At 38.9% G+C, this 17,132-nt stretch overlaps 1 protein-coding gene across 1 annotated transcript in view; it reads right to left on the bottom strand.

The window, feature by feature from the left end:
* LOC129839218 (GTPase IMAP family member 8-like) overlaps nt 1-17,132 on the bottom strand; it is a 117,379-nt gene that overhangs the window by 57,663 nt on the left and 42,584 nt on the right. The window contains 2 exon segments of the mRNA XM_055906523.1: nt 280-311; nt 313-367. Of these exon segments, the coding sequence (XP_055762498.1) occupies nt 280-311; nt 313-367 (87 nt within the window).

The raw sequence follows: 17,132 nt of genomic DNA, 5'->3' as shown, positions 1-17,132 counted from the left end.
AGTGTTTTGTTACTTGTCATGTTTTGTGTTTTTTTGTGGACCCCAGGAAGAATTATGTGCTGCCTCTGGAAAAGACAATGGGATCCAAATAAACAAACAAGTGTGTATGTGTGTATTGTGTTTGTGTGTGTGTGTGTGTGTATTGTGTGAGTGTGTGTGTGTGTGTATTGTGTTTGTGTGTGTGTGTGTGTGTATTGTGTGAGTGTGTGTGTGTGTGTATTGTGTTTGTGTGTGTGTGTGTGTGTGTGTGTGTTTGTGTGAGTGTGTGTGTGTGTGTACCTTGGCATTGACCAGTGAAGTCTTGCAGACAGTGTCAACAGGAACAGAGTCCTCAGAGTCCTTCCTCTTCCTTGTGCCATTACTACAACTGCAGCCAATCAAAAACATGGAAACAGACGATGACCTCATTACAAAATACAAAGTCCACATTTCTTGACTTATGCAGAGTGTTCGGCAAAGTTCCTACGTTTTTCTCAGCTACTTGACTTTCAAACAATAAAAACTATTAAACTATAAACTATAAAAGAGTAATGATATGTGGTATAACTGTGGATAAACAAAGTACATTTCCTAACAACATAGCCAACATCAGATCAACATAACGTACTCACATAGGGCGTATCAAATGACATTCTAAACATGGCTACTACTCTACCGTTGCCTGGCTGCTACTGTTAAGACGAGATAAACCAGTTAGAGGTGAACACTTAAACAACGTGTAAATCGGGAGGTGTCGGAACACAAAGGGTGTGTTCCTCTGCTCAGACGTTGCTGACGAATATGGTGAAAAATTGCAAGATTATGTTATAATACTTTTATTGCATCAAATGGTTGTTTTATGCAACAGAAAAGAAGATTGTTATAGCTATTGTGTGTTCTACTGAGGGTGGCCTCTGGGAGATCACACTGACAGAGGAGATTTACGATGTCTTTTGGGTGATGAAACCTAAAGAGCATTCCAGAGAACATGAGTTAATGTTTCTGTTCTATACCGTACCAGGGAGACATGGCTCCAGTATGGAGTTGGGGTGCCAGATACTGGTCTTTACACAATGAAAACTGTTGACACAGCAGATACTGACTGCTATGAATTATAGGTGTCTTTCATACAAATCTTAACCTTTCAGTGATACCCATCCCGGATCCGGGAGCATCCTCATCAAAAAAGCTGACTAGCATAGCCTTGCCAAACGGGACAGGGATATCATATAATATAATTTTCATGAAATCACAAGTCCAATACAGCAAATGAAAGATAAACATCTTGTGAATCCAGCCATCATTTCCGATTTTTAAAATGTTTTACAGCGAAAACACAATATGTATTTATATTAGCTAACCACAATAGCCAAACACACAACGGCATATTTTCACCATGTTTCCACCGCATAGGTAGCTTTCACAAAACCGACAAAATAGAGATACAATTAATCACTAACCTTGAACAACTTCATCAGATGACAGTCTTATAACATCATGTTATACAATACATTTATGTTTTGTTCGAAAATGTGCATATTTAGAGCTGCAAATTGTGGTTATACATTGTGAATTCGTAGCAACAATTCACCAAAATCCCCGGAGATATTTTGGACAGTCACCTAATCTAACCAAAGAACTCATCATAAACTTTACTAAAAAATACATGTTGTACGGCAAATGAAAGATACACTGGTTCTTAATTTAATGCAACCGCTGTGTTAGATTTTAAAAAATAACTTTACTACAACATACAAAATGCATTATTGTGAGACAGCGCTCACCTATTCTCCGCCGAGTTGGAGTCAACATATTACACAGAAATACGAAATAACATCGTAAATTGTGTCTTACTTTTGCTGAGCTTCCATCAGAATGTTGTGCAAGGAGTCCTATTTCCAGAATAAATCGTTGTTTGGTTTTAGAATGTCCATTTCTTCTGTCGAATTAGCAGCTTTGGCTAGCCATGTGGCGCGAACATGCCCATCATCTCTTGGCGCTTGGAACGAAAAATTCCAAAAGTCCCAATAAACGTTGAATAAACTGATCAAACTCGGTTGAAAAATCCTACTTTATGATGTTTTTCTCATATGTATCAAATAAAGTCAGAGCCGGAGCAATTCGCCGTGTATACCGAACGCTTTTCAGAAGACAATGTCGAGGTCCCCCACGCGCCGTCGAAAACAAACAAAATACCGGACCTGTCACTCCAAAAGCTCTTATTCGGCCTCACATCAAGCTAGACACCCCATTCAACCTTCTACTGCCTGTTGACATCTAGTGGAAGGCGTATGAAGTGCATACATATCGATAAATAAAAGCCAGTTGAATAGGCAGGCCCTGAAACAGAGCCTCGTTTTCAGATTTTTCACTTCCTGTCTGGAAGTTTGCTGCCAAATGAGTTCTGTTTTACTCACAGATATAATTCAAACAGTTTTAGAAACTTGAGAGTGTTTTCTATCCAATAGTGATAATAATATGCATATTGTATGATCTAGGACAGAGTACGAGGCCGTTTAAATTGGGCACGATTTTTTCCAAAGTGAAAATAGCGCCCCCCTATTGATTAATATGCCTTCTTCTTCTTTTAATACATGCAGATAAATGAAAGTCAGTTATTAAATAAAGAGCTGATTTCTGCTGGGGTTATATAGACAAAATCATTTACACCTAATCTACATACAGTATGTACATTAGGAACAGAGCAATTACACATAAAAAGAATGATGTGTTAAATCATGATAATAATAACAATACTGCTATCAGACGTAGCGTTGTTATGAAGACAAATTAGTCAACTAGAAATTTTAAAGACATTATTACATGAATGATATTAGTGCATTTAGTTTGGACAGATAATTCCACAGATATCGTCACATTTGAGGGGTGAATCTTAACTTCCACTTCTAAGTAAATTAAAGTGTCCATTCAACATCAATACAACACGATGAGAAAATGTGATCCAAGTGGAAATTAGGATTCAACCCATTATCACCAAAGTCATATGATTGATCTATTGTCTTTCGCTATAATGCTGGAATCCGTAATGGTAATACTGCCACGTCCGTTTGCGCTATTACAAAAACAAAGAAGTTACTTCAAACAACGGACCCAAAGAATTCCCCATTATAGAACAGCTGAGTGTGTACTGCAATGTTTTAGTAACACGATGCTGGATGCTCCTTTATTTTGTTTGCCTTTATAATACAGTTAATGCATCAAATGGTTGTTTTATGGAGTAGAACAGGGTTCTTAGAACACTCTCATCTGTGTGTGGTCTTCTGAATTGGGCCTCTGGGGCTTAATGCTGACAGTGGATTTACGATGCCTTTGGTGATAAAAACATAAAGACCGCATTCCATGGCATGAGTTGATGTTTGTTTGCCGGGAGGTACCAGGGTGGAGATGGCTCCGGTATGGATAATGATGAGGAGAAGCTTGTTTTGGGGGCCAGACCCTGGTTTCTACACGATGAGAACAGTCTTTACAGCAGATACTGTCTGCTGTGAATTATTAGTATCTTTCATACAAATCCTAACCTTGTGACACATTACATACATCTGTTGTTAGTCATGAACATTCAGGAGGATGTAATTTGATGTAAAATCCTGTGGCTCAAATCTGCTCGTTGGGCTCTCAACGAATCATCTAGGGGTGGTTCATCGACCAGCTTCATTATTGCAATAATTAATCGATGTTATTAATACGTTTTGAATAAAGTAATATCCTGATTGGTGATTGACCTTGTCTCCTTATTATTGATTAGTATTTCCACGACACGTTACATCAACAACAACAAAAATAATACCAAATGTCCTGGGCCGAACAGTGGCGCTGTTTTCCCTGATGCATATTACAGCTGACTCACTGATGGGACAATAGCCAACAACAGTGTAAATGTATGTGATCTATGCTAACTGGTAATGCTCCAAAGCCTTGTGACTGTGATGTATGCTAACTGGTAATGCTCCAAAGCCTTGTTACTGTGATGTATGCTAACTAGTAATGCTCCAAAGCCTTGGGACTGTGATGTACGCTAACTAGTAATGCTCCAAAGCCTTGTGACTGTGATCTTTGCTTACTGGTAATGCCCCAAAGCCTTGTGACTGTGGTCTATGCTAACTGGTAATGTTCCGAAGCCTTGTGACTGTGGTTATGCCTGCACAAACCAGATATACCTCTCTCATTGTTTTTTGTCTTTGGTAAGTTAAGGATTTAAATTATTTAAAATATTTACCTTTGTCACGCCCTGACCTTAGAGATCCTCAATTATTCTCTATGTTGGTTAGGTCAGGGTGTGACTCGGGTGGGAAAATCTATGTTTTCTATTTCTTTGTTGTTTTGCCGAGTGTGGTTCCCAATCAGAGGCAGCTGTCTATCGTTGTCTCTGATTGGGGATCATATATAAGTTGTCATTTTCCGTTTGGGTTTTGTGGGGTGTTGTTTTCTGTTTAGGTAGTTTCCCTGACGGAACTGTGCGTTTTCGTTTTCTCTTTTTGTCATTTTGTTTGAGTGTTTTAAAGATAATTAAATCATGAACACTTTCCACGCTGCGCTTTGGTCTCATTCCAATGACGAACGTGACACCGTGGGCTATTTTTTCATTTGCTGTACAATCAGACTTAAACAAAATTACAAATCAGGGTCATTATATTGCAATGACAAAACGTAATTATTTGCCATGACAAAAAATCTTAAGTTTCAATGCATTTGAGGACCAGATAATTCACAATTACCAGGATTAAATAAATTCAAAAGATGTTGGCTATAATCGTTCTTTGGGGTGATGCATAATGACAACTCAAAAGTTATTTAAATTTGATCAAATTCAATTGATTGGTGTTGAAATACGGTGCAAAATAGAATAACACATTTTATATTTCGTTCTCCTATCACATGTCATATCACAGAATAAACAGCATTATAAAACAAGTATTTTAGTTCTGGCTTTTACCTTGCTTGCCGTTGACTGTCATTTTCGGCTTTGTCTTCCTTGGTTGTGTTCAGTTGAGAGGGATATACCTGCAGAGCTACGACAACAAAGTTAACTTCTTTGGGATAGGGGGCAGCATTGGGAAGTTTGGATGAAAAGCGTGCCCATAGTAAACTGCCTGTTACTCAGGCCCAGAAGCTATGATATGCATATAATGTGTAGATTTGGATAGAAAGCACTCTAAAGTTTCCAAAACTGTTAAAATAATGTCTGTGAGTATAACAGAACTCATATAGCAGGCGAAAACCTGAGAAAAATCCAACCAGGAAGTGGAGAAATTGTAGTTTTGTAGTTTTCATTTCAACCTCTATCGAATATCCAGTGTCTGTGGGGTCAAATTGCACTTCCCAAGGCTTCCAGCAGATGTCAACAGTCTTTAGAAGTTGTTTCCAGACTTCTATTGAGAAAGGCAGTCGAATAAGACCAGTTTCATTAGGTGGTTCGCCTGAGGACAATGGGATGTTTACCTCTCGGGCAAGTGGGTGCGCCGGTCGTTCCTTTTCCTCTGTAATGGAAACGCTATTGTCCGGTTGAAATATTATTACATATTTATGATAAAAAGACCCTAAGGATTGATTGAAAACATCTTTTGACATGTTTTTACTAACTGTAATGGAGCTTTTTGACTTTTCGTCTAGATAATGGTAACGCACTTTGTGCTTTTGGATTTGTGTACTAAACGCGCGAACAAAACAGAGTTATTTGGACTTTATCGATGGACATTATCGAACAAAACAAACATTTCTTGTGGAACTGGGAGTCTTGCGAGTGCATTCCGATGAAGATCAGCAAAGGTAAGAGAAGATTTATAATGCAATTTTTGACTTTTGTTGACTCCACAACTTGACTGGTAACTGTATAGCTTGCTTTGATGGCTGATCGCTGTACTCAGAATATTGAATAATGTGCTTTCGCCTGAAAGCTTTTTTGAAATCTGACAAAGCGTTTGCATTAGAAAGAAGTGTATCTTTAATTTTATGTTAAACAATTGTATCTTTCATCAAAGTATATGATGAGTATTTCTGTAAATTGATGTGGCTCTGTGCAAATTAACCGGATGTTTTGGAGGCAAAGCCTTACTGAACATAACGTGCCAAGTGTAAACTGAGGTTTTTGGATATAAATATGAACTTGATCGAACAAAACATACATGTATTGTGTAACATGTTGTCCCGGGAGTGTCATCTGATGAAGAATATCAAAGGTTATTGATTCATTTTATCTCTATTTCTGCTTTTTGTGACTCCTCTCTTTGGTTGGAAAATGGCTGTATGCTTTCTGTGACTTGTTGCTGACCTAACATAATGATATGTTGTGCTTTTGCCGAAAACCCTTTTTGAAATCGGACACTGTGGTTGGATTAACGAGAAGTTTATCTTTAAAAAGGTGTATAATACTTGTATGTTTGAGAAATTTTGTTTTCCTGTTGTTTTGAATTTCGTGCCCTGCAATTTCACTGACTGTTGGCGTTCCCAGACAGGTTAACGTGGAACCGTCGTCCTCACGTCCTCGGAAAGGCTGAAGGCCTCGCGTACTTGGAACAGCTTATTATCTGAATCCTTCTGACATCGGACCATCGCCCTAATGTACCCGGAACAGCAAGTTATTCGCCCTTTTAACGCAGAGGCTGCAGGACTCGCGTTCTCGGAACAGGAGGTTACATTTTCGTCAAGGGCTTATATAGTGGAGGGAGAAAAGGGTGTGTTTCATAGTTTATAACCAATGTCTCTTCACAGGGGCGCGCCACTGATTGAGAAGAGCTCTAACCTTATGAAAACCCAATTCTATAATTTGGAAGCTAAATTACAATTAATCTTTTCACAAATAGTTTCATATTTAAACATTTAAATTGCACAACAATTCCATGTGAATTTGATAACTATAATGTGTAGACTTTCCACGATACAGTTTGTCATCCTATCATTAATAAGAATGTCTCAAATGACAACCGAACTGACATCATATTTATTAAGTACCAACGTATATTTTCAACTGGTTGGATTACCGAAATATGGTTCCTTTCCCCCCCACCTTTTGATGTTCCCCGACTCTCTATGTTTAACAAAGGCTTTTCAAGAGTCCTTCAGTAGAGTCAAGAGAGGAAAGGGAGAAAGGTATTTATGGAGGGGTCATAAACCTTACCCACAGGCTAACGTCATGACAGTCCCCCCATGTTGGGTTCAATCTTGCGATTAGCCTGCACGTTGCAAACCAACATTAAAATGACCGTGGGTTGTCCTGGTTGTGGACCATTGGACCAACCCCCTTTCCTTTATGTTACCAGCCATCATGTCGGCTCCGTCCACCAGGGACGTTTTCTGTATGACATCATTTGCATTCTGCATTCTGGCGCCCGTAATGTACTAGTTACATAGGTGGGGCCCATAATGTACTAGTTACATAGGTGGGGCCCATAATGCACTAGTTACATAGGTGGGGCCCATGAAGACAATACATCTCTTGGCACTGAATAGATTCATACTATAGTCAGACAGGAAGAAATACTTTAACTTCTCCAGCGAACCAACACTGGAATGAATGTAGTCCAACAAGAAAGACAGAAGAGAAAACTCCTTACAACACTGTTCAATTGAAATGGGACACCTTTCCCTTATCCATATTGACATTCCTCTAAACTGTGAAGTAAAAGTGAGTTTAACATCATCACTCCCTTGTTCCAGCTTAATCTGTTCACTATCACATAGAGACAGATCAGATTCTTGCAGAAAGCATTAAGACTTTTCAGATATATACTTTCTTGTGCCAAACTGTTAGGACGCTATAGAGGGAAGTAGGCAAAAATTAAAACAATTTCAAAAATGTAAAAAAATTGCAAAATAAAGAAAAACCCTTGAATGAGTAGGTGTGTCCAAACTTTTGACTGGTACTGTATATCAGCTTCATATCAAAATGTTGAAAATAGCATGAGATTAGCTGGGTACGTCTCACGTTACTGTGTCCGGTTACATATCTATCGCCATTGGATGCTGGGAAATCCTGCCTAAAATGTAATTTGCTCATCAGAGTGTCTGTTATATTCCTGTGGAAGGATACGCCCGACTGTCTCGACTACAACACTGCCCTCTGGTGACATGGTAGGGCCCTGTGTTTTGGTTGATCATGTCACATGACCTAGATTTTAACTTTTATTTAAAGCCTTTTCCGGAAATAAGAATTAGACCCAAAATGTAAGGAATTGTCTGAAGGTGGTGCTGGACCATCTGACATAAAAGAAAAAGCGGACAGTTTGATGAAAAATATTTAAGTAAAGGTTAATATCCAGGTCATGTGACATAATCAACCAAAACACATGACCTCATGATGTATTCTCATCATGTTGGTAGTTCGGGACCGCTGAGTTAAAATGAACCTTATAAAATGAACCTTAAAATTAAGATATTTGAATAGAGCTTTGTATTGGTTGATTCTGATACCTCCCAAGTGGGAAACTCCAACTCTTCCGCCTAGGTTAGCAAGTGGGAAACTCCAACTCTTCCACCAAGGTTAGCAAGTGGGAAACTCCAACTCATCCACCTAGGTTAGCAAGTGGGAAACTCCAACTCATCCACCTAGGTTAGCAAGTGGGAAACTCCAACTCTTCCACCTAGGTTAGCAAGTGGGAAACTCCAACTCATCCACCTAGGTTAGCAAGTGGGAAACTCCAACTCTTCCACCTAGGTTAGCAAGTGGGAAACTCCAACTCTTCCACCTAGGTTAGCAAGTGGGAAACTCCAACTCATCCACCTAGGTTAGCAAGTGGGAAACTCCAACTCATCCACCTAGGTTAGCAAGTGGGAAACTCCAACTCTTCCACCTAGGTTAGCAAGTGGGAAACTCCAACTCTTCCACCTAGGTTAGCAAGTGGGAAACTCCAACTCTTCCGCCTAGATTAGCAAGTGGGAAACTCCAACTCTTCCACCTAGGTTAGCAAGTGGGAATCTCCAACTCTTCCACCTAGGTTAGCAAGTGGGAAACTCCAACTCTTCCACCTAGGTTAGCAAGTGGGAAACTCCAACTCTTCCACCTAGGTTAGCAAGTGGGAAACTCCAACTCTTCCACCTAGGTTAGCAAGTGGGAAACTCCAACTTTTCCACCTAGGTTAGCAAGTGGGAAATGTCTGAGTTCCCAACATGACGTGAAGTTGGCGTTAGAAAGGGGGAATTGCCAAAGTAAACTTTTCAGATTCCACTGCAAAGTATGCATCCTTACAGTAATTGACAATAAAATGTGGACTTTATTTAGAAATCTACTATATAATGTTGATACATTCTCTGTAACAAGGTTTTGGTATTCTCTGAAACACTGAAAGTCTATCTGTAAATGTTGATATTACTAATATTGTATCCTAAATGTATATATTGACATAATGTAAAAATACTCACACTGTATATGTATAGACCAAGCTGTAGATTTAGTATTAAACTAAACAGAGCTTGTTATAAGTAGTAATGGGGCTTGATCAGTTGCAACAGTTTTATGATGCAGTCTGCTGTAAATGGGCCTGTCCTTAAGCCTAACTATTACATCACCAGGTTTATTTGTCCAACACAACTGTTATCTTACCTGCATGGCTGTCATTCTCCTCGGGATAGGGTGATGCAACACCTATGGGTCTGGATCTTTCACCTAGGTAGAATCCATATACAGAACATGAAATTAAAATGTTTTGTCCTAATATCTTGCAACATTATTTTCAATGATTCCATAGTACACTCTGAAATATGTATTATTTATGAGAGAATAAAGTGATGTGGATTTCTGTACATTGGTTGGCTTGGTGACAGTGTACATATACTGTATTCTCTAGTATAATTTTTTTTAACCATTCACTGTTTGACAACAGAGGAAATTGGGGTTTATTAATTATCTGACCATCTTTCTGACCATGAAGGAAATTAACCATACTCACCGAAGTCTGATTTCTCTTCCTCCTCAAGTAAAGGAACTATTGTAAACATAAAGCAATACATGTCTAATTATATATCAAATTCAGATTTAGAGCTGTACAGTTTTTCTTATTTAATGGAACTTGTCAAAATGTTCATAAATCACATCATATGTTATTAAGCTGTTATTAGTCAAATAAAAAACATGAGCTGACGCACACCCAGAGAAACGTATTTTATGTAGAGGTGCTGACTAATGGCGAATAAACTATAAGCTATAAAAATGAATACAGTCACACACTTCATATATAAACTCCCAGTAATTTATTGGGTAAATCACCAACGTTTCTTCATCTCTGTGCCTTCTTCAGGGTCTGGTAATGTGTATGTATCTGGTCATGTGTATGTATCTGGTCATGACCATGCTTAACATTTGTATTGTAAATAGTATACCATCTTCTTCAGGGTGATGTCAGGACCATGCTTAACATTCGTATTGTAAATAGTATACCATCTTCTTCAGGGTGATGTCAGGACCATGCTTAACATTCGTATTGTAAATAGTATACCATCTTCTTCAGGGTGATGTCAGGACCATGCTTAACATTCGTATTGTAAATAGTATACCATCTTCTTCAGGGTGATGTCAGGACCATGCTTAACATTCGTATTGTAAATAGTATACCATCTTCTTCAGGGTGATGTCAGGACCATGCTTAACATTCGTATTGTAAATAGTATACCATCTTCTTCAGGGTGATGTCAGGACCATGCTTAACATTCGTATTGTAAATAGTATACCATCTTCTTCAGGGTGATGTCATGAATGCTTGAACCAGGTTATGTAGACAAACAGTGCAATTAGTAGCAACCAATGACAATAGTGTGTCATAATTATTAATTTAATTATAATTAATTGAGTGAAACTGTTAAAAAAACAATATTTTTTGGCATATTGAATATATTAGGCTATTGTTATCCTATGGAAACATAATTGAATTTTGTACATAATATTAGCATCAACATGCATTATTGTTTAATTCAATTTCACATATTGAATTGTTTCCTATTTCATTAAAAAAAATTGTTGTTACATGTAATCTTTTGGTTCAACCTTAATGTATAATGAGCTTCATCAACAGGGAGAACATATTGGGTGTACGCTGATAAGCTGTAGAAATCATATATATATATTTATAGGACTTGTTCATAAAAGAAAGAATTGTTTATAAGAAGGGCCTGAGATCAAAGTCAATATTCACACCACAGTTTTTAGAAAGGATATCCAGTAAGCCTCTCTTTGTAGTAGTAGGATCTCGATGTTACCTCCTCGCCTTGGTAGAGAAACATGCTCAATGCCTGTGTATGTTCTCAATAAGGGGTTATGACCCTGACATCAGATCACCTCAGTATTCTCAATAAGGGGTTATGACCCTGACATCAGCTCACCTCAGTGTTCTCAATAAGGGGTTATGACCCTGACATTCTCTCACCTCAGTGTTCTCAATAAGCGGTTATGACCCTGACATCCTCTCACCCTCAGTGTTCTCAATAAGGGGTTATGACCCTGACATCAGCTCACGTCAGTGTTCTCAATAAGGGGTTATGACCCTGACATCCTCTCACCTCAGTGTTCTCAATAAGGGGTTATGACCCTGACATCAGCTCACCTCAGTGTTCTCAATAAGGGGTTATGACCCTGACATCCTCTTACCTCAGTGTTCTCAATAAGGGGTTATGACCCTGACATCCTCTCACCGCAGTGTTCTCAATAAGGGGTTATGACCCTGACATCCGCTCACATCAGTGTTCTCAATAAGGGGTTATGACCCTGATATCAGATCACCTCAGTGTTCTCAATAAGGGGTTATGACCCTGACATCCTCTCACCTCAGTGTTCTCAATAAGGGGTTATGACCCTGACATCAGCTCACCTCAGTGTTCTCAATAAGGGGTCTTGACCCTGACATCCTCTCACCTCAGTCAACAATGTCTAAGCATAGGAATGCAACAAGGAGGAGAATCAACAGTAAAAGCACAGTCCCCTTCATTATCAACGCATCGTGCCGACAACATCAAAAAAGCCTTTTAAGACTGAAGTCAGCAGGACTGTGAGTTAGTATCAGCCAGACTTGTTGCTGGGTTACAGTATAAAAATATCATTTTAAGACTGAAGTCAGCAGGACGTTGAGTTAGTATCAGCCAGACTTGTTGCTGGGTTACAGGGTTAAATATTCATTCATTCAGTTTGGAAAAGAGAAAACAGAATGTTCTGCTCCATTTTTACACTCCCATTGTAAAGTGGAAGGGTTCTATTATATTAGAACACAACTGTACTTTAGAATGTTCTGCTCCATTGTTACACTCCCATTGTAAAGTGGAAGGGTTCCATTATATTAGAACACAACTGTACTTTAGAATGTTCTGCTCCATTGTTAAATTCCCATTGTAAAGTCGAAGGGTTCCATTATATTAGAACACAACTGTACTTTAGAAAGTTCTGCTCCATTTTTACACTCCCATTGTAAAGTGGAAGGGTTCCATTATATTAGAACATAACTGTACTTTAGAATGTTCTGCTCCATTGTTACACTCCCATTGTAAAGTGGAAGGGTTCCATTATATTAGAACACAACTGTACTTTAGAATGTTCTGCTCCATTGTTACACTCCCATTGTAAAGTGGAAGGGTTCCAATATATTAGAACACAACTGTATTTTAGAACTAGAAGAGACTTCACTATCAAAAAAAGAAATGATGGTCAACTGTATCGACACACATAGGCTGGGATTCAATACACCACTGTATAGACACATACAGACTGGGATTCAAACAATACTATATAGACACACAGGCTGGGATTCAATCCAATACTGTATCAACACACAGGCTGGGATTCAATCCAATACTATATCAACACACAGGCTGGGATTCAATCCAATACTGTATCAACACACAGGCTGGGATTTAATCCAATACTGTATCAACACTTAGGCTGGGATTCAATCCAATACTGTATCAACACAGACACACATGGACTGGGATTCAATCCAATACTGTATAGACACATAGGCTGGGATTCAATCCAATACTATATAGAGACACACAGGCTGGGATTCAATCCAATACTATATAGACACACAGGCTGGGATTCAATCCAATAATGTATAGAAACACACAGGCTGGGATTCAATCCAATACTGTATCAACACATGTAGGCTTGGATTCAATCCTATACTTTACAGACAAACATAGGCTGGGATTGAATACAAGAAGTGTTATAGAACACTAGAGGGCTGACAATGCAACTTCAGCAGACATTTGTATGCATTTACCATAATTGTGATCTCTGTGAATGGGGAAATTGCCTTGGAGGCATTGTCAGCTGTCTAGTACACTGCTCTGTAACACGCCTTGGATTGAATCCAGGCCGTAGTGCTGTTCTTTACTGTTACCTGAGGTCAGAGCATTGGGCCAGTAACTGAAAGGTCGCTGGTTCAACTCAAGGTGCAGACAAGGTGAAACATTTGGCCGTGTGTCCTTGTGCAAGGCACTTAAAACTTCTTATGGCTGCAAGCCCGACACCGGTACACCTATGACAACATCCAGCTCAAGTGCAGGGCGCGAAATTCAAAATATATATTTTTTAAATATTTAACTTTCACACATTAACAAGTCCAATACAGCATTTGAAAGATAAACATCTTGTGAATCCAGCCAACATGTCTGATTTTTAAAATGTTTTACAGCGAAAACACCACGTATATTTATGTTAGTTCACCACCAAATACAAAAAAGGACAGACATTTTTCACAGCACAGGTAGCATGCAGGTAGCATGCACAAAGCCAACCTAACTAACCTAGAACCAACCAAACTAACCAAGAAACAACTATATCAGATGACAGTCTTATAACATGTTATACAATAAATCTATGTTTTGTTCGAAAAATGTGCATATTTGAGCTATAAATCAGTTTTACAATGCAGCTAACATCACAGCTACCGTCAAAAATGGCACCGAAGCAGCCAGAGTAATTATAGAGACCAACGTCAAATACCTAATTACTCATCATAAAACATTTCTGAAAAATATATGGTGTATAGCAAATGAAAGACAAAGATCTTGTGAATACAGTCAATATTTCCGATTTTTTAAGTGTTTTACAGCGAAAACACAATATAGCGTTATATTAGCTTACTATAATAGCCAACACACAACAACATCGATTCAAGGTAAACGTAAGCGATAGCACAGTTCGACAGATATATGAAATAGCATCCCAAATTGGGTCCTACCTTTGTTAATCTTCCATCAGAACGTTGTACAAGGGGTCCTTTGTCCAGAACCGTCTTTGTTTGGATTCAGAACGTTCTTTTTCCCTCTTGAATTAGCAAGCACACTGGCCATGCGGCGCTAAGCTCTCCAACGTCAACAAAGTCAAACAACGCAACACGCCTAACGTCCCGAATAAATTTCAATAATCTAATGAAACTATATTGAAAAAACATACTTTAGGATGATATTGTAACATGTATCAAATAAAATCTAAACCGGAGATTGTATTCGCCCATAACGACAGCTTTCCAGGAGGCGATTCCAGGATCCTTTTCGCGCTTTCGAAAGAAGAAAAAAATGGCGGACCCCTCATTCCAAGATGATGTATTCCACCTCAGAACAAGATAATCAACTCATTTCTGCTCTCACTTCCTCTTGACATCCAGGGGAAGGTGTATGACGTGTCTGTATACTCCTAAGTGTCATGCCCATTTATAGACAAGCTCTTGAACAGAGACCTCGCGTTCAGAAAACTCACTTCCGGATAGGAAATGGGCTGCAGAAGGAGTTCTGTTTCACTTAGAGAAATAATTCAAACGGTTTTAGAAACTAGAGAGTGTTTTCCATCCAATAGTAATAATAATATGCATATTGTACGAGCAAGAATTGAGTACGAGGCCGTTTGAAATGGGCAAATTTTTCCAGGTTACTCAATACTGCCTCTGCAGCCATAAAAGTTAACTTCACTTTCTCCAGGGATGCCGTTTTTAATCATGGCAGTTAACTACAGTTTCTCTTTCCCTGTTTGGAAACATGCAAAACTAGTTCATCATTGTTCCATTGGATAATAATGGACATGTGGTAACATGCAGAACTAGTTCATCATCGTTCCATTGGATAATAATGGACATGTGGTAACATGCAAAACTAGTTCATCATTGTTCCATTGGATAATAATGGACATGTGGAAACATGCAGAACTAGTTCATCATCGTTCCATTGGATAATAATGAACATGTGGTAACATGCAGAACTAGTTCATCATCGTTCCATTGGATAATAATTGACATGTGGTAACATGCAGAACTAGTTCATCATCGTTCCATTGGATAATAAGGGACATGTGGTAACATGCAGAACTAGTTCATCATCGTTCCATTGGATAATATTGGACATGTGGTGAAAGATAAGATAGGTATCTAAAGAGACATCGACACATGTAGGATGAGGGATGAGGCAAAAGGAATGGCAAATAAGTCTGGTTGCACAGTCGATTGGTAAACGTATTGCAAATTGAGAAATCATGTGACTAAACTGAATAAAAAGAAGAAGAAACCACACTATGAAACAAAGATAAATTACCTGAAGAATGATAGTATAAAGTTTTGTTGCACCTTAAATGACATTTTGGGAAAAAAGGCAAACTCAGCTCCATCATTCATTGAATCAGATGACTCATTCATCACAAAACCCACTGACATTGCCAACTACTTTAATGATGTTTTCATTGGCCAGAGTAGCAAACTACACATCCAAGTATATCTGAGCAAATTATGAAAGACGAGTAATTTTGAATTACATACAGTGAATGTGGAAGAGGTGAAAAAATGATTGTTGTCTATCAACAATGACAAGCCACCGAGGTCTGACAACTTAGATGGAATATTACTGAGGATAATAGCAAACAATATTGCCAGTACTGTTTGCCATATTTTCTATTTAAGCCTACTAGAAAGTTTGTGCCCTCAGGCCTGGAGGGAAGCAAAAGTCCTTCCGCTACCTAAGAATAGTAAAGCTCCCTTTGCTGGCTCAAACAGCCAACCAATCAGACTGTTACCTACCCTTAGTAAACTTTTGGAAAAAATGGTGTTTGACCAGATACAATGCTATTTTACAGTAAACAAATTGACAACAGAATTTCAGCACGCTTACAGCGAAGGACATTCTACAAGCACAGCACTTACACACATGACTGAGGGCTTTCTGATGGCCACTCAAATACCTTGACTTTGTTGTCCTTAAGCCATTTTGCCACAACTTTGGAAGTATGCTTGGGGTCATTGCACATTTGGAAGACCCATTTGCGACCAAGCTTTAACTTCCTGACTGATGTCTTGAGATGTTGCTTCAATATATCCACATCATTTTCATTCCTCATGATGGCATCTAATTTGTGAAGTGCACCAGTCCCTCCTGCAGCAAAGCACCCCCACTACATGATGCTGCCACCCCCGTGCTTCACGGTTGGGATGGTGTTGTTCGGCTTTCAAGCCTCCCCCTTTTTCCTCCAAACATAACGATGGTCCTTAAGGCCAAACAGTTATATTTTTGTGTCATCAGACCAGAGGACATTTCTCCAAAAAGTACGATCTTTGTCTCCATGTGCAGTTGCAAACCGTAGTCTGGCTTTTTTATGGCGGTTTTGGAGCAGTGGCTTCTTCCTTGCTGAGCGGCCTTTCAGGTTATGTCATTTTACTGTGGATATAGATACCTTTGTGCCTGTTTCCTCCAGCATCTTCACAAGGTCCTTTGCTCTTGTTCTGGGATTGACTTGCACTTTTCGCACCAACGTACGTTCATCTCTAGGAGACAGAACGCGTCTCCTTCCTGAGCGGTATGACGACTGCGTGGTCCCATGGTGTTTATACTTGCGTACTATTTTTTGTACAGTTGAACGTGGTACTTTCAGGCGTTTGGAAATTATTCCCAAGGATGAACCAGACTTGTGGAGGTCTACAATTTTTTTTCTGAGGTCTTGGTTGATTTCTTTTGATTTTCCCATGATGTCAAGCAAAGAGGCCCTGAGTTTGAAGATAGGCCTTGAAATACATCCACAGGTACACCTCCAATTGATTCAAATGATGTCAACAAACCTATCAGAAGTATCTAAAGCTATTTCCAAGCTGTTTAAAGGCACAGTCAACTTAGTGTATGTAAACTTCTGACCCACTGGAATTGTGATACATTGAAAGTCCTAACCGACTTGCCAAAACTAT

The sequence above is a fragment of the Salvelinus fontinalis genome, chromosome 40 (genome assembly GCF_029448725.1).
Source record: "Salvelinus fontinalis isolate EN_2023a chromosome 40, ASM2944872v1, whole genome shotgun sequence".
NCBI classification, from domain to species: domain Eukaryota; kingdom Metazoa; phylum Chordata; class Actinopteri; order Salmoniformes; family Salmonidae; genus Salvelinus; species Salvelinus fontinalis.
This window is presented reverse-complemented; position numbering and strand designations above follow the sequence as displayed.